The sequence below is a fragment of the Ochotona curzoniae genome, unplaced genomic scaffold (assembly GCF_017591425.1).
Source record: "Ochotona curzoniae isolate NIBS_2020 unplaced genomic scaffold, NIBS_Ocur_1.0 contig_2855, whole genome shotgun sequence".
NCBI classification, from domain to species: Eukaryota; Metazoa; Chordata; class Mammalia; order Lagomorpha; family Ochotonidae; genus Ochotona; species Ochotona curzoniae.
Genome location: NW_024465615.1, coordinates 2,561,413 through 2,582,890, shown reverse-complemented (window position 1 = coordinate 2,582,890; position 21,478 = coordinate 2,561,413). Strand labels below are relative to the sequence as shown.

At 46.9% G+C, this 21,478-nt stretch overlaps 1 protein-coding gene across 6 annotated transcripts; it reads right to left on the bottom strand.

Moving 5' to 3' along the window:
- Positions 1–241: 241 nt before the first annotated feature.
- LOC121154797 (cytochrome P450 4A4-like) lies at positions 242–10,467 on the bottom strand. 6 transcript variants are annotated; one of them, XM_040977839.1, is made up of 12 exons: positions 10,273–10,467; positions 7,365–7,506; positions 6,706–6,750; positions 6,417–6,544; positions 4,697–4,818; positions 4,194–4,348; positions 3,743–3,849; positions 3,469–3,659; positions 3,237–3,370; positions 2,225–2,289; positions 2,028–2,104; positions 242–410 (listed from the first exon to the last, which is right to left on the bottom strand). In XM_040977839.1, the coding sequence occupies exons 1-12, from the start codon at positions 10,465–10,467 to the stop codon at positions 242–244; spliced, it is 1,530 nt and encodes a 509-aa protein (XP_040833773.1). The 6 variants fall into 6 exon arrangements, with proteins under 6 accessions (XP_040833773.1, XP_040833776.1, XP_040833774.1 ...); XM_040977842.1 differs by having other exon boundaries at positions 4,194–4,252; XM_040977840.1 differs by having other exon boundaries at positions 7,365–7,500.
- Between the last annotated feature and the right edge of the window lie 11,011 nt (positions 10,468–21,478).

Genomic DNA, 21,478 nt, shown 5'->3' with positions numbered 1-21,478 from the left:
GCAACACGAAGGATAGACAGGCAGGCAGTGATCAGGGAGTGCATGCACAATCAGAGAGGCAGACAAGTAGAAGCCCAAGCAGTTTGGAAGCCTGGAGGAAGGTGGGAAAAGGAGAGACACACAGAAGGACAGGCAGGTGGAAGAGGGCCAGGTGGGCAGACAGAAAGCAGGATATGGCAGGTGATTCAAAGGTGGGATGCCAGGTAGGTGATCTCAGAGCCTGTTCTTGTCCCTGCCAGGTTCACTGGAGCTTCTTGAGACGCAGATGAATCCCATTCTTCGACTTCAGCACAAGCCGAGGAATGGGGATGGGAACTCTAGTGGGATCTGGGAGCAGCTCGAAGCGCAGTAGAGTCAGGGCCACGGCCACCTTTAGCTCATTCATGGCAAATTGTTTCCCAATGCAGTTCCTAGATCAGGAAGGGGCAGTGAAATGAGAAGAGACTTCAGATCCTCTGCTGAACTGGGCAGGCATTGTTCTCTGAGCCTCAGTCCCAGAACCGGACATACGATTCCCTGCTTCGTGTGGCCCAACCCTAATGCCTGACCTCTACCTGCCACCTCCTCAAGGCCCAGGCCAATGAACCACCACCTATCAACCCTCTGCCAGCCATCCCTCTCCTTCCAGTCTCCCAAGGGATCCATCATTCTCTAGGAATGTCTAGTACAATGTCAGGAACATAAGGCATTCCGGAGTCTATCGAGCAGGTGAATGAATGAGTGAAAGAATGAAGATATGATGTCTGTGTAAGTATAGGCAGTCTTCGCCAGTGCCTTCTTCAACACACTCTATTGGACACATTCAAGAACACATTCTGCTCCTATCTCTGAAGCCCTGGGTTCAGGAACAGTACCTTTCACTTACCTGTTCCCAAGTCACAGAACTGAACACCAAGAAAGGAAATCAGCAGTTATACTGTACTGGAACTAAGTTAAATTTTACAATAGATACAAAAGAATCGAATGCACTAATGGGAAATATGAGTTCTGAACTGGAATTAGCTACTTGTTCCCACCAGCCCTCTGATAGCACCAACAGATTTTGCACATCAGAAGTGAGTAGAAGTCATCCATCCTGCGGTAAACAACAGAAAGCAAGTTCCTCAAACAATGACTAGCTAAAAACCTGTTCTGTGAAAATCAATGGAGCCTTCCGAGAACTCACAGAATCGCTGGTTCAGAAAAACCTGGTTTCTACTAATCATTTACGATGCTGGTGTTTTGGTTTCCCAGGACCTCTCCTGCTGTTGTCACAATCTCCATGGCAGCTGTTTAGAATTACAGCTGTCCAGCTCACCAGCTGTTTTGCATGGGCTTTGCATTTTGCACAGCAGGAATCTTGTCCACTCTGTGCATGTTATGCTAAGCAGCAGACTTTCTCTCACAGGTAGTGTGCTGTCCTCCTTTCCACATGTTCGTCCTTGTTGTGATTATGGTAAGTCATGCCCCCTCTACTGATTTGGAACATTAACATAAGGTGAAATTTTTGTCAAGAAAGACTGCAAAATGTCTGAGATATTGGCATAAAGCTTCCCATGGGAGCTCCTGCATCCTTTCAGGACAGTTTGGCTTAGAGAATGAGACCCTAACACATGTGCCAGTTCTCACCGTTCAACAACAAGTTGTTAGTGAATCAGGTAGAAAATGCCATGTACTATAACAATATGTGTGGGAAAAGAAAAAGAAAAACTTCATTACAATCCAGAAAGCTGAATATCTGAAGTTCAATTTGCAGAGGAAAACCTAACTCCCTTATGGAAAAAAAAAGACCTGACTACACTAAAATTTCTTATGCATGCCCTGAATTTGAACTGTAGCTAGCCACTGGAAGGGGCAGTGGACCAACCCACCGAGCTTTGGTAATGAAATGTCACCTTTCTTTGGCACACAGAGACACCCACACAAGGCTGCCTTCCCATCAAGGACATTACTCAAGAAACCACACAGGAACACAGAATCACAACACCATGTGTGGGACCACAGACCCTCCTTCCCCCCCACCTCAGTAGTACACACAGCTCACTCACCTTGATCCTCCTGAGAAGGGCAGGAAAGCATGGCTGTGGCGATCAGAATCTGGAGCAAACCGGGAGGGGTCAAACACCTGCAGAGACAGCGCCAGAACCAAGACAAGGGTCAAGGAAAATCCACACCACGATTAGAGGGAACGAGGAAGTGCTTATCCTGAGAGAAGCTCCCATGCCCTCCTTGCGGACCCTCATACCTCTGGATTTTGCCACACATTTGGATTGTGGTGAAGGCCGTAAATGGACAGCATGAGTATAATACCTGCGGGGCAGGTAGGAGACACAGAAAAGATTAATCAGACCCATGGAATAAGGCACTTAAACCACCAAGAAGTATTTGGGCTCAAAAGGTCTAGATCATCAAATTCTTCATTGAGCAGGATGGGCTTTGGAAAGTCCAAGCACAGAGCTAAGGAGCAGAAGAACACAAATGCAGCAATGGAAACAAGAAGGAATCAGGGGCCTGGTGTGCAGACCAGCCAGGTGACAATGCACTTCCCCCCAAGCCTTCCTTGAGCAGCTGGGGAACATCTGTGGCTCACTCCACCTCACAGCAAGCTTCCCCTCCCCATCCTTCTGACAAGGCACCTAAGGCTCAGAGGGGCTGAGTGACTTGTGAACGACCTCACAGGCCAGAGGTCAGAGCAGGACTCAGTCATGGGTGGAAGCACCAAAGTGTCTCGCTACTACTTCAGGGTCTCAAATCACCTCACCAATTGTTGTCTGCTACTGACTTGAGGCTCCTCCACAATGAACTCCATTGTCCTCACAACTCAGATTTCCTTAATATCCCTCATTTATCTTAACCCAAGGAAAAAGCATATCTCCTCTCACACTGCTTGATTTTCTATGTAGCCCTAATATTGTGGAATCTGATTTTAGGGTTAATGTCCCTAGGATAAAATCAGAAACTAACATTTACAAGGGCATTTCCAACAATTCATGGAAAATCAAGTTAGAAGTTTACTTTGGTGCAAAAACAATTAAATCAATGCATAATTTTTCCTCATGTATATTTCCATGAACCTTTTGAAACTTCTCATATTTCATTGAACTTTGTGATTAAAGACTCAGACACATTAAACAAACTACAAAGTAAGCACTCAATTACTGAGAAGGAAACCAGATGTTGAAGGTTCAGAACCAGAGATCTCAGATCCCATGTGTCCACATGGAGCTCGCAGGTGAGTGAGGGTGGGAAATACATACCTTTGGGTAAGGAGCGTCCATCAGGGAAGGTGACTGGCTTGCTGAGCTTTTTGGTAATACTTGGCACTGGTGGATAGATCCTCAGTGCCTCCTTGATGCACATAGTGGTATAGGGCATCTTGTCCAGGTGGTCCCTAAAACAATGCCAATGCAGGGAAGGGACAGGGCTGGGCACACCAGGGCACCCCTCTCACACAGGCAGGATCCTCCCACCTCTTAGGCCTTCACTCACCAACTGATAGAGGCTCCATCCCCCAGGATGCTCTGGATCTCCTCGCGGCACCTCTGCTGATGCTCTGGGTGTGCGGCCAGAGCATAGAGGATCCAGGAGATGCCACTGGCTGTGGTGTCATGGCCCTCAAACATGAATGTGTCCACCTCGGCGCGCAGGTCCTCATCAGACAGGCTGCTCCCGTCCTCCATCTTGGGAGATCACAGGGAGAGGGCAGGCTCAGTCCCTGCTCCCATGCCTCTAGACCAGATTTGGGCTGCGCTGCCACACTGACCTTGGCAAAGAGCAGGATGTCCAGGAAATCCAAGCGCCTCTTGCTCCTGACCTTCTCCAGCTCTCCTTCTTGCTGCAGATGAGCCTTCCTCAGCTTGATCACTTGGTCTGTTCCAGAATAGCAGATACCAGGTAGAGCTGAGAGCTCCAGATAACTACAGGAACTCCACTGCTCACAAACTGGGTGACCTCAGAGGTTCAAGAGGGTGTGTGGATGAGTGGTGGGATCCAGGATTCCCACAGTAGCACAGTCCAGGGGCCTCAGCTGAATGCTGCAGGGATGGGGTCTTGCTCACCAGTGTGATGATGCAGGGAGCCCCTGCTAGCACCTGAAACCCCATCATCTCAGCTCCCAATCCCTGCCTCCAGGAGGTAACAGAACAAGAGGAGCCAAGGTCAGTTCCTCTGTGCTATGACTGTGAGAGAGGGCACATAGGAAGAGGAGACCAAACCTGTGTGCTTCTTGGCAAGCTGGCAGGAATGGAAGAACAAGCGGCCTTTGGAGCTTAACCTATAGAAGACCTCGTTATGGTGAAAAATATTCCTCACTCGGTAAATCACCAAGTTGTTCACATCCGTAATGGCCTGAATGTAGGACTGGGAGTTCCTGAAGGAGAGAACATAGAAGAGATCAGAATGAAGGAGTCTCCTATCTCGAACCCAAGTGGTGTTCTACGAAGAGATCAATAACTCAGTGGAAATAAACAGTTATGAGACATGTGTCATGCAGCCCTGGTGACCCTCAGGCTTCTGCACGATGGTGTGAGGCCAGGTTTCCAACTGTGCTGGGCATCAGGGATTCGTGGCTGAGGCAGGGTTAGGTTTGGTCTACACTTAGAACTTGGCATAGTCTTGTCTTGTGTGGCGCAGAGCATGTGAGCTGCCCCACATGGCTATGGTGAGCCCACGTCAATTGAAAATGCCCAGGACCCTCAGTGGAAGGGCTGTCACAGACCTGTCCAGCTGGACACTGCTTTGGTGGTTGAAGGCACACTTCATGATGGTGTCCAGGGTCATCAAGGAGATGTGATCAAAGATCTCCAGGGAAGAATCCTCACTAACGTGCTCCCATCTGTCCTGTGGGAACACAGATGGGATATTGTTCTTGATTTCCATGATAGCCTGGTGCTAAATAACCAGCACCACTACATCTCCAGATTCCTTGTTCAGAGCTTCTCCCTTTAGAGAACAGACACCTTTCAGCAAATTAAGACTGTGAAGCCAATGTGGGCAAGATGAGGCTGATTTCTTGTTCATGCGTATTATATAAGTGTCCTTTTCTCAATGCAGAGATTGGTGGATGAGAAGGTCTCATGGAAATCCTTCTATTTTTGAAAAATGAACAAAGCATGAGAAATTGTAGAAGCTCAAGCTAGAAAACAAATGTGTCATGACTAAAGGAAGCCATGAGATATGTTGGGACACTCCCAATAGAGAGTTATCACAGATTTCTTTTTTTTTTTTTAAAGATTTATTTTTTATTATTTTTTCATTGGAAAGGCGGATATACAGAGAGGAGAGACAGAGAGGAAGATCTTCCGTCCGATGATTCACTCCCCAAGTGAGTGCAACGGGCCGGTACTATGCCGATCCGAAGCCAGGAGCCTCTTCCGGGTCTCCCACGCGGGTGCAGGTTCCCAAAGCTTTGGGCCGTCCTCGACTGCTTTCCCAGGCCACAGGCAGGGAGCTGGAAGGGAAGCGGGGCTGCCGGGATTAGAACCGGCGCCCATATGGGATCCCGGGCGTGCAAGGCGAGGACCTTTAACCACTTGCGCCACCGCGCCGGGCCCCAGATTTCTTTCCCTTGTCATTTTGGGGAGAAATGAGAACACTGATGGAAAACAAGGACCTAGCATGGATGGTTCCTAGATTGTTGACAGGGTGTCCGATTCTCTCCAAGGGCCACTCACACTTGTAGAAAAGTCCCAGACCCCAAGGCCAGAGCCTCACTAAGTGATACTCCAGAGTGTCTACCACCATGGATTGCTTATAGCCTTGTGTATCCCCCAACAGTGGCACAGCTGAGAGGTTGCAAAGCCGGCAGCAACTGGGTTTGCTGCGAGATTCTTTAGTCATTATGGGTGTGACTTTGGAAACTAGTTTTCACCACTGGCTGGTTGTAAAAGCCTAAGGGTGATCCAATTTAAAAATCTCCAGCTTTCTGTCCTGTCATGTGACCCTCCTGCATCCATCCTGGGTCCTTTGCCAGAGACAGCACTATAAAAGCCCTTTGGATTTCTAATGGCCAAACTATGACATAACTAAACCTCCCTTTGCTTCATTATGATTTTAAGTATTTTGTTGTAGCAATGCAAAGCTAACTAGTATGTTCACCTTGCCACTGAGACTGTGCCAGCAAGCAGGGGGCAGCCCGTGGTGTTGTCCAGAAGACTAATACCAAAGTTCATTGTCTTAATGAATTTCAAGTGGGGGAAGAAGGATCTGCAGCCAGCATAGATGCCTCTTCCTTAGACAATGAGCAGGGTGCAACCATGTAAAACCTGGAAATTCTGTCTCATCCATTTTGGGGAATCATACTACCACAGGTATGATGTGAGTATTGTTCCTGGTGATTGTGTCTGAGGGTTGTCTGTGGGACATGTGTTTGAGATGAAGTCTGTGCATGAGTACTCTGAGGGAGTGTGTGGAGGAGACAGAGGGAAAGATGGACTTACCAGCATCATCTGGACAGAGTCCACCATGAGCTTCACATAGGGCTTCAAGATGTCAGAGTGAAAGGCTGGGGTCAACATGCGCCGATGCTGGAACCACTTCTGCCCTTCCAACAAGAGCAAACCATACCCTGGGCCAGAGAAGGGTGTGAAGATGTTTAGTGGGAATAGAGGGAACTGGGCAGGATCGCACAGAGAACAGATGGGAGAATTCAGAAGCAGAGAACTCAGTTGGGGTTTTAAGAAAAACATAACTAGATACAGAATGCAATTCTAATTTGTACAAACATACCAATCCAAGGAGCCAGGAATTTATAGTTGCCAGGAGCCTTTGGATCTAAAAGGTAAATAAGGCTTTTATAAGAAGCTGAGGAAGAAAAGACAGTCACCCAAGGAGCAGTGATTCAGCACACAGGTTGCCATCAGGTGTTGACCGTTACTTTGCTAATGGTCCCATGTCATCTTTCATTACCTCCTCTTTTTTCTGCAAACCAACAGACATGGGACCCCAATATGTGAAGATAAGAGGGTGAATTGTGAAAAAAAAAAGAAAAACAAAAAACCACAGGCTATATCTTCCCTGCCCAAGAACAAGACAGAGCCTATCACTTTTGTACTGTGAGTAATGGCTTGGTCATCCCACACCCAGGATAGGAACAATGAAAAGATCCAAATCCAAGTTTGCTTCGATATCAAATTGGTCAATAATATCTAAGACAATTGGCAGAACAGATCACCTCAACTCCCTTAAAAACGCAAGAACCTAAATAATGAAAGTAGGAAGAGGATATTCATCTCCACACAATTGGTCTGACCTGGGTGGGTTATGGATTTGGTACTAGTTTCTGATAATAAGGCTCTATTGTCATTTTCTTCTGGAAGTTTATGGCTGTAAGGGGCACAAACTTAAAAGGGAAGGGCTGCTGTGTTTGAGATGAGGCTCACTCCCACCTGATCTTCCCATAATCACTTTCATGTAGTCAGGGTCATAGAGCATGACACGAATATTGTTCCCCTGTAGCCGCAGCACAAAAGCACTAGGGAATTCTTCTACCCATTGCCGAATCTTTTGTAGGTCCTGATCCTTCTGGAACTGTTAACAAAGAAGAGAACAAATCAGTGCAGACTAAATTTAATTCTAATTCTTGCTGCAGGAAGGCAGAATGGCCGCAGGGAGATAGTTCTGGATCTGTCAGTAGAAGTCGTGACTTTGGAATTGTTTCTGACGACCTGGGCTCTGGTGTAGGGTGGTCCAGACAAAATTTGACCTCAGATAAGATTTAGTCCAGAGCTTGGGAAGAACCATGAGTCTTTCTCAATACTGAAACTTCAGTCACACATTGTCTCCATGCTGCAAAAAACCATGAAAATGATCAGTATGGAAATTTCCCTGAATAACTTTGTGACAACTTACATAACTTGATGACATCTTGGTAAAATAATTTAGTCTACTGTCTGACTAAAATGGATTCTATCTAAATTTTAAAACATTTACACTAAATTTGTATTACTGTACTGACTGTTACAGTACCAGTGTTACTCCAGCACATTTGCAAGTCTTTGTTAAGATGAAACAGGCTGGGGGTTGCATAATTCTAAGTGAAAAAAATGTTTACACAGAAATTGTGCATTGACTGCTATTTGCCAAGTTAAAAGTTGAGATATTTAAAGCATAAGTTGTACATATATGTTTCAAAGCACAAATCACAGTCTGTGATTGTAAGGTTTGGGTTTCATATTCTCATTTTCAATTCTCGTTGAAAATAATTTTTGTGTGCTCCCACAGTCTTCTGAAACTCCTCTTTGTGGATCACAAAGCCTCTGTTTTGTGGCTTTCACTCCTCTCTTCCTTCTTGCTCCATGTTGACTTCACATGACCTCTGCAGTTCTGCTGTCAACCCTCCCACAGCAGGTCAGCTTATTCAGCCAGGCTTTTGCACACCTCCCCACAGCCAGGTCTGCCCACTCAGCCAGACCTTTGCACTCCACCCCACAGCCAGGCCTGCCCACTTGGACAGGTCTTTGTGCCCCTCCCCACAGCCAGGTTTGCCCACTCAGCCAGGCCTTTGTACATGCTCTTCTCTTAGCCTGGACTGTCCCTCCTCTCTGCCGCAAAGGCCTCTCCCCAGCTTTCAAGACACAGCTCATCTGGAATCCTTGAGATGTTCCATGTAATCAGCTCTTCTCAGCTGCTTCTGCAGATCTCAAAGCAACTGTCTGCTCATGTTTGTCTAGTCATTGCTTGCAACCTTCTCACAATCATCCAGCACATGTTTACCAAGGAATACCAAACACTGGCTCTCTGATTCAGGTAGTGGCATGGATATTTGTGAGTCCCTAACTGTCTGGAGCTCACAGTCTAGTTGTGTAGACAAGAAGATTGGGAGTCCACCTGTAAAAGACAGCTATTGGGACAGGAAGAAGCCCAAGCATGTAGGAAAGCTGTCGGGAGGAACCTGACTCAGAACCGGACATTAGAGAGCCCTCCCGCACGCATGTGCTCATTCATTGACTGAGTCTCCATGACTAAGAAGTCTTGGCTTACAGAGTTGAGTCAGGTGATCTCTCTCAGAAGGATCTCACAGCTAAGACACTGTAGAGGAATCCCTGAATCAAATGTTCCCTGCTGGGACTCATGAGAAAGATAGTCCATAGGAAAAAGAATTTCCCTCTCTATCTGGAAGATTGAGAACGCATTTTGGAGGACGTGGCTTGGGGTTGGACATTGGAAGGTTGGACATTGAGGAGCAAGGTTATTCCACGCCAGGAGCACAGGGTGAACAGAGAACTGAGGTTGGAAAGCACAGACAGATGAGGATAATAGTGAACAATGTAGTACAGAAGAGGAGAGTAGAAGAGAAAAGGATCAAGGGGGTATGGAAAGTGTGAAGGGCAGAGCATTTCCAGTTGCAGTGTGTGGCAACATTCTCCGGTAACAAGAGAAACAAGAGCTCCCAGTCTGAAAACTGCCAACTCCTAACATTTGCTCAATGTACTATCCCTGGATGAGCCCCTCTCCTTCAGGCTCCTTACTTGACTCTGCATCCGCACCCCTGGGTTAGCAATGCGGCAAGGACGCTATCCCTCTGCAGTCCTCACACTGCTTCTTTCCCTCTTTCCTGTCACTTCAGACACCTGTGCTGAACACTTCTGTGCTGAGCACAAGGATACGGGGAGGGAATGATGCACTCAGCTCCAAGGAGCTCACTTTCCAAGGTGTGCAGAAGAGTCGGGAGGGAAACAGACCCTGCTCAGGGTGCAACTCAAACATCAGTACTCCTCAGATGAAGGTCATGGGTATCTGTACCCGTAACCATTAGGGTTTCATCCATGAAGTCATCTGTCATGAAAATTCTGTCATTCTTATGCACACCATTCTGGTGAATTTCTATGAGTGACACCATCCACACATCTCAGCAAGGTAAGCTCTTCCTGTACCCTGATTCCTTCCGAGACTCCTGACTATCTTATCCACACACCATGACTCCACAGAGCAGGTTTTCTTCAGACTGATGTTTGTTCCCAGGAAACCCAAGGGCCTGGCACAGAGTGACTGGTGCAAGAACATCTCCAGAAGCTCACACTTTTAGGTCAGGCTGCAGGGGATGGCCATCCTGGAGAAGGGGAGACCCGGGAAGAGCAGTCATTGCCCTCCAGGTGCAGGGCTGCAGGACCAAGGGCATGAGGAAGGAATGTGTGACAGCACAGTCACAGCAGACAGACTTCCTATGGGTGAATGAGGTGAGCTATGAGTTCCTTGCTCGTCACAGAACAGGCTGTGCCCTGTGGACCAGCTCCTTAGACGCTGAGAGGCCCAGACACCCCTACCTGCTCACTCCCCTGTCCCAATCCTTCTTACCTCTCTCAGGTGCCCAAAGAGCCAGTGGGAGGGGGGACTTGAAAACTCCTGGAGGGCTCTCAGCAGCCACAGGCGATGCAGGAAGAACTGGACTATCTTGAACAGCAACAGAAGTAGGCCCAGCAAGGAGACAACCTGGAGGAGTCCAGAGAAGCTGCCCATGAGCCTGGTGGGGCTCAATGCAGAAACACTCATTGTGTAGTACCTGCTGGACCTGTGAGCACCTCTCTGTATCTCTCTCTCTCTCTCTCACCTCCTTGAGGAAATTTATGCAAGTCCTGGGAGGATTGCCCAACCCAGCTGTGGGAAAGGATAAGGGGGAGGACTTTCCCTGGCCACGCAATCCATGGTTAGTTAACTCTGATTGATCCACCTGGGGAAAGAACATCAAAGTTTCTTCAGCTGGTAGCGGCAATGAGTATGCACACATCCACTTTCCCCCTCTCCTTCTTACTCAGAAATACTTAAGAAGTACCTGCTATGTGTTGCACAGTGAGTGTGGGAGGGGACATAACTGCAAAGAAATCACACATGACCATTAATATCCAGTTCCCACTTGCTTACCGCATGTCCAGTAGACATGACTGATTATACCATTGTCTCAATTTTAGTAGAAAGGTACTGTTTGCAGAGGTAGAGATGTGTTAGGAAGAAGGCAGGTGTTGACACTGGAGGTTAGAGCCTATCGTTTTCTGAAGAGCTCATATTGGGAGAAAGTGAGACAAAAGCTTTATCAGCTTGGTCACCCACTTGCCCCCATCCAAATTACTCAAAAGTACTTAATGACCACCTACTATGCTATGCAATGTGTGAGGTAATGGGACTGGGCTGCAGTGAAAGCAGATATGAACACCAACTTCAGTTGATTGAACTATTATTCCAAAGTCATCGTTGAGAAATTCATTACAGCAATGTGTTCTGAGAGAGTTTGAGTTTGCATTCCAAATCTGTATGTGTCAGCTGCCTTTGGTGTATCCCTGCAGCTTGTCAAAGTTCACTCTCCAGGTTCCCCCCTTGATCGCTGTGTTGGAGCATGGAGACCTGAACTTTAACTCTGGAGATCCAGGCTGCTGATCATCCTTATTCCATAGCCAGTGACTTACCTCTCTGCACCTAAGTTTTCTCATTTACAAAAATCCGTTTCAAAATACCTCATGATTCTGAGTATTGGATCAGCCATTCATTTATTCAGCAAATATTTCTTGAGCTCAGGGTGCCTAAAAGCCAAACATAATAATTGATACAACAGAATAGGATAAGGCTGTACCGGAAGAATGAAATGTACATTCAGGTAGAACACTAATAGAAAAGGACAGAGTCTTTTTTTAAATATTTATTCATTTTTAATTGGAAAGTCAGATATACGGAGAGGAGGAGAGATTGAGGAGAAGATCTTCCATCTGATGATTCACTCCCCAAGTGGCCTCAAGCCAGAGCTGAGCCGATCTGAAACCAGCAGCCAGGAGCCAAGAGCTTCTTCCTAGTCTCCCACATTGGTGCAGGGTCCCAAGGCTTTGGGCCATCTTCGACTGCTTTCCCAGGTCACAAGCAGGGAGCTGGATGGGAAGCAGGGTCACTGGAATTAGAACCAGCACCATTATGGGATCCCAGCATGTGCAAGGCAAGGACCTTACCCACAAGGCTACCTTGCCAGGCCCAAGGGGCAGAGTCTTAATGAGTGAATGAGAGTTAGCAGATGGACTGTGTTAACTACAGGGTTGACACTGAGCCCATCAGGAAAAAGTCATACATTCCAAAACAAGCAAGCGGGACATGGTCTCCTCTCAATCCCTTGTCCTCATTGTATCTGCGACTGTCTCCTCCCAAGTCAAATCCATGCCACTAAGAAGTTACATCTGGCAAGTAAGTTCTCAGCAGTTTTGATTTGTGGATGTAATCAACACAAAACTCAAGATGGAGTAATATTTTGAGAATTCTAATTTCCATCCATTGCTCTTGCACTTAAGAAGGCTCAGTGCTTGAAGGGAGATCAAGCAAGACAGAAATTAGATTCTCCTTCTTTTGTTTTCTCAGTAGCTGCAATCCAGATGATGCTTTGTTAACTCTAAGTGAATTTTTTAGGCAAAGAGATTATAAAGCACCTTTTTTTCTTGTTTAATTGATAGAACAGTCACTTAGCTATCATACTATTTGAAACATTGAACTAAAGATGCCAATATAATACATTTCTTCTTCTAGACCAGTTATATCAAGAGGATGAGCATCTACTGTTAAAAACATGAGTTACAAAAAAAATCAGAACTGTTTCCCACACAAGTATGCATTGAATATAAGATATTTAAAACTTAAATTCAAAGAATGAATACTTCTGCAGATTTGCTGAGATTATTAATACAAATGCAATATACGTGCAAGTTTTCCAAAGTTCTTCATTCATTTAATTTTGACAAGTCCCATCTTTGCATTAAATAACAGAATGTGTTTCTCATTTAAGAAGCACAATGGAACAATCATGATTAATAGAGCTAGTGATGTTAAGAGGAGCCTAGGGAGTATTCAGCCACCAGGCTTGGGTGCAGGGAGTTCTCAGCAGCTTGATGGCTGCTGGGGTTATCTGAGCCAGGTCAGACTCAATGCTTGGGACTATGGCCATGGGCACCATCACAATGAGGTGAGCAAGTCCTGAGCTTTGGGTGACCAGGGCATCAAGTGGACCCCATCTCCACCTGCTGGCCACCTGGGGTGAGCTCTAGGGTTTTTGGTCTGTGTAATTCTTGCCTAGGGACATCCATACATAAGGCCAATGTGCATTTCGGTGAAGAATGAATCCTGTGTGACTCCCAGCGACGAGGTCACTGAACTTGCAGGCAAGCATGGGGACTGAGAGTTGGTGGTTTGGAAGGGAGAGTCCATAAGATCTGTTTGGGTCAGACTGACTCACCAGCCCATATGGGAGTCCTGAGAGGGGCTATTAACACAGAACTTTGCTGACTGCCACATGCCAGCCAAAAGCTATGGTGGGGAGGGGGCTTGTATGGAAGAGCTAGATCCCAGAACCTGACTGAGTGTCAGAACATGGGATGGGTCACATTAGGCAGGGTCATGACACTAACCATCACACAAGAGAACCAGGTCCCGGGGTGGACTTGTGGAGGAGAAGCAGGCCCGCTGGTTAGCTTTAGAGTTGGGGTGATGATGGACTGAGTTACAAATGACCATGGAACCTGCCAACACTCACAGGTTCTGGAGCTGGAAACAGATTGGGCAGGTTCAGGATGCAGCAACCATATGTGCATCCTAAAACAGGGTGTGAGGCAGGCCAGGCCACAACATCCTCCAGCTCATACAGAGTCCAACATGGAGGGGCAGGCTATGCCGGGCAAGGGCCTAGAACCTGCTGGAGCATGTGAGATCTTGGTCAGAGAGTGTGCCAAGTGGGGGAACCTGGGAACGTTGCCTAATGGGATCTCAGCTCTAGCTGGTGAGGACGTGTTCCAGGCCTGGGTGTTGTGCAGCCTTGAGAAGAGTAACTCCAAATGTTGGTGAATGTGTGGGTTGGCTTTGGAGGGGAGTAGACAGGGTAGGGCTGAGCCAACCTTACCTCACTGGCAAGAGCAGAAACAAGGCTGGAGTACAGGTCAAGCTCAGCTAAGCTGTCACATCTACCAGTTTGCATGAGCCTGGAATGGGAACAGATGGAGCAGGGCCAGGTTCAAGCACCTGGCCAGTGAGTGGTGGGACTAGGGCCAGGCCAGATTAGGACAGGCCACAGCATCTACAGTAAAAGCCAAGACAGGTGAGGGGCTAGGCTAAGCTGGGTCAAAGCAACCCAGGCTCACGTGCAAGATCTAAGGCTGGGAACAGATTTGGTTGGGGAGCTAAATGGACGCTAAATGGGGAGCTAAATGGTTGTGGTTCCCACCGGTAAGCACGGGGATGGAAAGGGAGCTGCGTTCTGGTCTGGAAATGGCTGCAGCATACCCTGGCACAAGTGTAAAGCAGGTCTGAGTGCATCAGACAGGGCTAGACCCCAGTACTGACAGATATCCTGCAGGATCAAGCTAAGTGTAGTTTGGGCTAGGCTAGGTTTTTGCCCCTGCTGATCCTGGTATGAGCTGTGTCTGCATGTAGACCAAGCTAGACTGGGCTGTAACTCCCAACAATAATAACCGGAATCGTCGGTCAGGAAAGGCCATGGTTCCTGCTTTGTCAGGAGGTAGATTAAGTAGGGCTCACCCGTGGACACATCCATGTGCATGAGATCTGGCATCAGGAGAGGTTTTTTTTAAATTACATTTCATTTTATGATACAGTTTCATAGGCTCTGGGATTCTACCAATCCCTCCCCACATCCTCCTGCCATGGTGGATTCCTCTACCTTATTGCAGTATTACAATTCAAATCCAGTCATGATTCTTTCACTGCAAGCCTGTACCATGCATAGAGTCCAGCATCTTATTGTCCAGATAAATTCAACAGTTTCTTGGGGAGACCATCTCTGGCCTAAAGGCAGAGCTGGCAGAATATCCTCCTGACCAATTAAAAGCCACGACATAACATCAACAGCAATTTACAACATTATGCAGTTAAATGACATGGTATTGAGTGACCAATATGTTAGAAAATGCAAGTTCGTAACCACATTCTGTGACTACTTCATTGACATTTCAATTTTAGTTTATACACTGCTGCTGGCTTCTATACACCTTAAAATGGCTATAGGGTACAATTCAGCTGTCTCATGTCTATTTTCTTTTTAATATCTAGCAGTTTATATTGTTGAAGCATAATTTTTACTGAACTTGGTGGATTTTAGCATAGTCCTAAACAGGCTTATAACTCTAACAAGACATATGACAATAGTTTTGCTGCTGAACAGTTTTAGGAGGGGTGTGCAGAAATATATTCAATACCCTAGTGAGCAGTAACTAGTCTTTGTGTCCTACCTAGTAAGGTATATGTGGATCCAGATTGACCATTTCCTGTCTGGTTCTAAGCTTTGCTTGTTGTTCTCTGTCTATCTAGTCTAATTTTGGGGGAGGGAGAGCTCCGGGGTGACCCTGATGGTCATTGCAAGAGAGGGTGGGGATCCAAAGTTGGAACTAAGTAAGGACCAGAGAAAGCTCCCTTTCAAAGTCCGAAAGGGAGTTTACTGTTCTTCTGTTTCTGAGGACTTCTCAGGGCTCCCAGCTATTGTTCCAATGACATTAGATCCTGTGAGGAAGGATCTGGGCATCTTCCATCCCATGTGGCAGATCCAAAAGGGAGTGGATGACCTCTGAGTTCTTGGCCTACAAGGGTAGTCCAACAGGAGAGGTTTTGATGGAGGAGCATGGGAAACTCCTCTGTTGGGACACACTCCATGCAGGTGAGCACAAGAACCATGATAAGCAGCAGCCCAGACCAGGCCAGGGAACAGCAGCCTCCAGCATACATGTGGTGCAGGTTGGAGGCAAACCAGGCAGGGCCAGTTCACATCACCCACTGTCAAATCCAATCACCAGAATGGAGTGTGAGTCTGGCTGGGTTCAGTATACATGAGGGCTTGGTTGCATGTCTGCTGGACTGGGCTTGACTATAGCCCCCACCAGCCTGAGCTGGAATTGGGGGTGGGCTGGGCCAGACCAGGTTACAGTACCCACTGGCAAAAGTTGAGATGAGGCAGGCCATCCCAGACTGGGCTACAGCACCCAAACAGCACACAGAAGAACCGGGGGGCCAGGACCGTTGGTGTGGGGGAAGCTGGTAGAGCATGAGTTGGGATGGGACAGACAAGACCCAACATAACTACAACACCTGTTGGCCTCATTTGAGCTGGACCAGAGAAAAGCCAGACTGGGATGACTGTTCCTGCTGGTGCAAAAACAAGTCAGAGAGGGTGTAGTTTGGTTGGGCTTGGCCATAGCATCAGCTAGCAGATGTTAGCATGGGGGGGGGATACATTCTGTCAAGCCAAACTGCAGAACCACCTAGAGAGTGCATGATTCAGGAGTGGGAGTGGGCCCAGTAGGGAAACAGTGGGCACCTTCCTCCTGGGTTGCCACTCAGTCTGGTGAGCATGAGTACCAGGGCTGGGGCAGCAGTGACTAGAGAGTGGGGTTGATTGAGTTGAACTAGGCTCCAATGCCCATTGACATGTACGAGAGCTAAATGGCATGTGAGACAGACTTGACTGGTATGCTGTACATACTGGCAAGCATAGGAACCAGGACAGAGTACAGGCCTGGCGAGGGTTATTGGGAGTCATCTCAGCTCAGCTGCAGCTCCCTCTAGTTTGCATGAGGGTTGAGTGTGAAGTGGACAGAATCAGGCTGGACTACAACACCCATTGGTTTGTGCAGAAGACAGAGCAGGAGGCAGAACTGACCCAGCAATTGCTACCACAAGCATTTGCAAAGGCTGATAGGGGAAATGCACTGTGCCATACCTTGTACTGGCAAGCACACACAAGAATCAGGTCTGGGATGACTTCAGACAGATTTTCTTTGGTGATGCCCCCCCAATCAAACTGCCAGACCCAGAACCCCAACCATGAAGAGAGGTGCAGGCTCCATGGTCTGACCATGGAGTGCATGTGTCAAAGCTTAGTCTCCTCAGTGTTCTCAGATTTGTGTATTTTACATGCTGAGGCAGAGACAGAGAATCACATACTCCTATTGTTGGGAGTCAGAGGGAAAAACCTAGCATAAACCACAGAGAAGGGGGAAAAAGTCTCCCAGGTTAGAGAGGTTTAATGAACTCAGGTCTTTCCTCAGCTGGAAAGGAAAGTCTTGTCTGACCAGATGTAACCAGAAGCATTACCTTCTCAAAAATATATTTATTTATTTTTATTGGAAAGGCAGATATATACAGAGGAGGAGAGACAGAGAGGAAAATCTCCATCCAATGGTTCACTCCCCAAGTGGTCGAAACAGCTGGAGCTGAGCCAATCCAAAGCCAAGAGCCAGGAGCCTCTTTCAGGTCTCCCACATGGGTGCAAGTTCCCAAGGCTTTGGGCCATCGTCTACTGCATTCCCAGGCCACAAACAGGGAGCTGGATGGGAAGTAGTGCCACTGGGATTAGAACTGGAGCTCATACGGGATCCCAGCATGTTCAAGGTAAGGACTTTAAACACTAGGCTCTTGTTCAGGGCCCCAGCATTACTTTTTATCCTGGGTATCAGTTAACTAAGCAGAGACAAAATGAGCTTCTATCTCCTGCTAGATATATATATATATATATATTATTTTTTTCTTGGCAGCAAATAAAATTACCTCTTATTTCAACTTTTCCACAGTTTTTAAAATTTGTCCTTACATCCATCTCTTTGGGCTACCATAGCAAATCACCATAGGTTGGGAAACCTACTATACATTTACTTTCTCACAGTTCAAATGCCAAGAAGTCCCAGATCAAGCTGCCCTTAAGGCTGGCTGCTTCTGACTTCCCTTCCTAGCTTGACAATGAGTGGACCTTCACTATGTCCTCAGTATAACCATTTTTTTTTACTCCATAAATGGCCACAACTAATGGAGTTTGGCCAGTCTGGAGCTGGGGTCGACTTCCTTCAGGTCTCCCACTTCTGTGCCGGTGCTCAAGAACTTGGACCATCCTTTCCTGCTTCCCCAAGTACACTACCTGCTAGATACTTCTAACAAGGCCTGCAAGGGTTCAGCCAAGAGACTCTGGCTAAAAGCAAGACAGAACAGGGAAAGGCCAAGATGAATTCCGAAAGCTGGTTCTTTGGTTCTCATAGAGGTTGGGCTAGTGCAGAAGCTGAGTCAGTCCAGTCAAACTATGCAAAAAAGACCCACTTAGGCGTACTCTCTCCATTCTGTAGCGTATAAGAAGGTCATGCAGTGGTGTAGAAAAAAATCAAGCAGCTTTCATTAAGCTGTGGTGGTCAGAGGAATTCTAATATTAAGGTGACACACTAAGTGGGTGTCTCTGTTTAGTTCCCTCTATTTAGAACTAAACGGAAGTGGGACTCATGCCGAAACTGCGGTGTTTTGGGGACATCAAGCAACCCTAAAGATTTCCAATGACTGTAAATCTTTCTCAGACGAACCTGCAGCTAATATGGTCTCACCCCACATGTTCTGAATGATTGTAATTCCCAATATACTGCCAATTCCTTATGATACACAGTAACTGGTGCGAACACAGAGAAATCTCTCATCTCCTTGGAAAAAGCTAGGAATCCGCGTAGTGTAACCTACAGGAACTGGATAGGTATCTTTATGTTGATAGCTCTAGATAAGCATTAGACAAATAGCAAATACTACACTGACATACAGGGGGAATTAGGAACGACCCAAACAATCTATTAACAGGTGGTCATATACACAGAATAGGGGAGAACCCCAGAGCGGAACAGCGGGACAGGAGGAGGCTTATATCCCGCCCATAAGGACTCCTGGACTCCCACCAAGGTGTATCAGAATGGACACCAAGAACATCATCACAACTGCCAAAGAGAACACGGGGAACTGGAATGCTTTCGGATGCTGAGAACCCAGAGGACAGACATCCCCCCTCTTTGGACAAGGTACACGAGATGGAAGAAGCCCGAGTCCTTCCACATAGGAACTAACGACATCAAAACAACAGCCAGGAACCACGATTGGTCATCAGAAGCAGAAGATCAATAAACTTGCTGCGGGACAATGGGAGAGGAACCTTCTCCAGTCCCTACCTAGTTCCAGCTCTGGGCCTTCACCCTCTATAATGACCAACAAGGTTCCTCCTAAATCCCCTCGCCCCCTACACACACATATGCACACACACACACATTCACACACTCTCATATACACACACTATAGAATTAGATAAGCAGAGAACAATTGAGAAAGATAGGTCATCAAGGGCTCACACATGTCCTGTTAGATGGAACACAAAGAACAAGTACCCATCAGCAAGGTATGAGAGATTTCTCTGAAACACCCCCCAAGCTCGTTGCGCACCTCAATTGATGAGGTGTCATTGAAATAGTTGCAGGAGGTTGTCAAGAACTTACATGTAATTTTAACATATTGTCTAATCAATACTATGTCAATTAACTCCATAACGAAATATACTGTTGCTGCTGGGGCTCTTAATTGAGCGGGATCTTGCTCTTTGGGCCATACCTTCAGACCAGGGAAAGTCACCCCAAGAAGCAGATGGACCTGTCTGGATGATGGGATGCTGGACTCTGAGTCTGGTATATGCATGCGGTGAAGGGGTATCAACTGATTTTGAACTGAGGTCCCACAACGGGGTGGAGGAATCCACCATGGGGTGAGGGGAGGGAGGGAATCCCAGCACCTATGGAACTGTACCCCATACGACAATGTAACCACCAAGTTAAAAATAAAAATTTAAAAAAAAAATCAAGCAGCTTTCATTAAGCTCTGGCGGTCAGAGGAATTCCGATATGTAAAGTGACACCCTAAGTGGATATCTCTGTTTAGTTCCCTCTATTTAGAACTAAACGGAAGTGGGACTCACTCTGAACTGTGCACTGTGAACATCTGCAGAAGGAAGGACAGAGTGTAAATTTCAGCCCAATACCCTGACTGGGTGTAGGAGTCTGAGATCCAGTCAAGGAGCCTTCTGAAAAACGTCAGAGAGTAGCCCTGACCTGAATTCCTGAAGTGCTCCAAAATCTTCTGAAAGTCTCATGATGAGAGGGGAGTTAAACGGGGTAGTACGCAGTTAGGGTATCCTGTGTCTCCAAGTCATCATTTTTTTTCTCAAATATAAAAGTTATTTTCCCCACCATATCTTGGATTCACCAGGGCACATCTCTCCCAAAACAAATATATATTGACATATCAAAAACATCCTTCCCCAAGAGACAAGGACGATATTAACATACCAATTCCCCACCAAGTGTCAGCCCAGTTCTACTCTGGCCATTGCCAAAGGGAGAGGACCTCAACATTAGAAAGGGACCAAGGAAGTTGGCTGGTGACGCCTCTCTGGGCCTTTTGTCCCCAACCAGGTACCATGAAAACCAAGAATTCTCCTTGTTTATGGAGAAACATCACTGAAGTAAACCTTTAAAAGATGCTTTCCCCACCATTAATATGGGTTTTTCTTTTCCACTTTTCCTCCTGCCACTATGGCAGAGGTCTAGGGTATATCTCTCTTTTTCCTCCTTCTGCCACTATGAGAATAGGTATGAGTCTTTTTATCTCAAAGAGCCTCCCATCCCTAGCATGGGAGCATCGTTTCTCAGTTCTTCTAATAAATCTTGCTTTAAAACTAAACTGTGTACGCATGAAAATTCTTCTTTCCTGGGAATCAAGATGGCAGAATAGGATAAGGACATGTTTAAATGGACAGAGAAACATTTAATGAGGATGAAGCAGAAAGGATGCATTCCAGGAAATAGGAGAGGGCAGAACAATAGCAGAGGGGTACCTGGAGACTGACAGACACAGGAAAGCAGCGGACACAACGGTGTGGTGTTGCAGTGACTGGTACTCCAGTGGCATTCAACTAACAGCAATCTGAACACCACCAGCAGCCGGAACTCCACCAGCAACCAGGTGGGAAGGGACTTTCACTGGGAGCTTGGGAGGTGAACCCAGACAAGAACTGTCTGTCCTGCTGGTCCGTTTGATTTGACCAGGAGCAGAGACATAGAGAAAATCTCTGATGGGCAGTGCAGGAACAGCGTGGATTTCATAGCCCAGTGAGCCCCTGGAGTTGAATTGGCGCCATTTTGCTTAAGGAGGAAAAGGCAAGGGGAATGACTGAGCATACACTGAGCTGGGAGTGAACTCATTTCCAACTCAGTGAACTGCAGCAATGTAGCATTCTACAGGTTCCATCCAAGAAAGGTCTAGGTAGCCCTAAAACCTGATAGCCAGCAGATCAAGAACTCTAGCAGTGGTGGTACACCAGGCACCATTTTGTACACTGTGCCAAAAACTTTAGGACGGCAGGGACAACAATGAACTGTGCATGTGCTGAGCTCAGCAAGAACTCACTGAGCTCAGTGGATTGCATTGGTCCTGCAGGAAAATAATACTGACTGTGGCATCGCACAGGCCAAAATAGGTCCATGTGGCACCCAGACCTAGCATCCAACGGGCTCCGGCAAGATCAGTGCCACCAACAACCTAGCTATATAAGACACCAGGTGTCTCCCTAATCCTGGGACCTGCTACAACCGAAAGTGGGAGAAAGGTTGCACAGACAACAGTGCAGCCTCAGAACGGTATCACAGGAGGTAGAGATCAGTGAGCCAGGAGTTGGGGCTATGGAGTTCTTGGT

Excerpts from the sequence above, each read along its gene's own strand:
- LOC121154797 (XM_040977839.1), bottom strand. The coding sequence starts at position 10,467 with ATGAGTGTTTCTGCATTGAGCCCCACCAGGCTCATGGGCAGCTTCTCT. Across the intron at positions 3,850-4,193 it reads GCTTGCCAAGAAGCACACAG|ACCAAGTGATCAAGCTGAGG; the intron begins GTTTGGTCTCCT and ends ATTCTGGAACAG. Across the intron at positions 3,660-3,742 it reads ACATCCTGCTCTTTGCCAAG|ATGGAGGACGGGAGCAGCCT; the intron begins GTCAGTGTGGCA and ends TGATCTCCCAAG.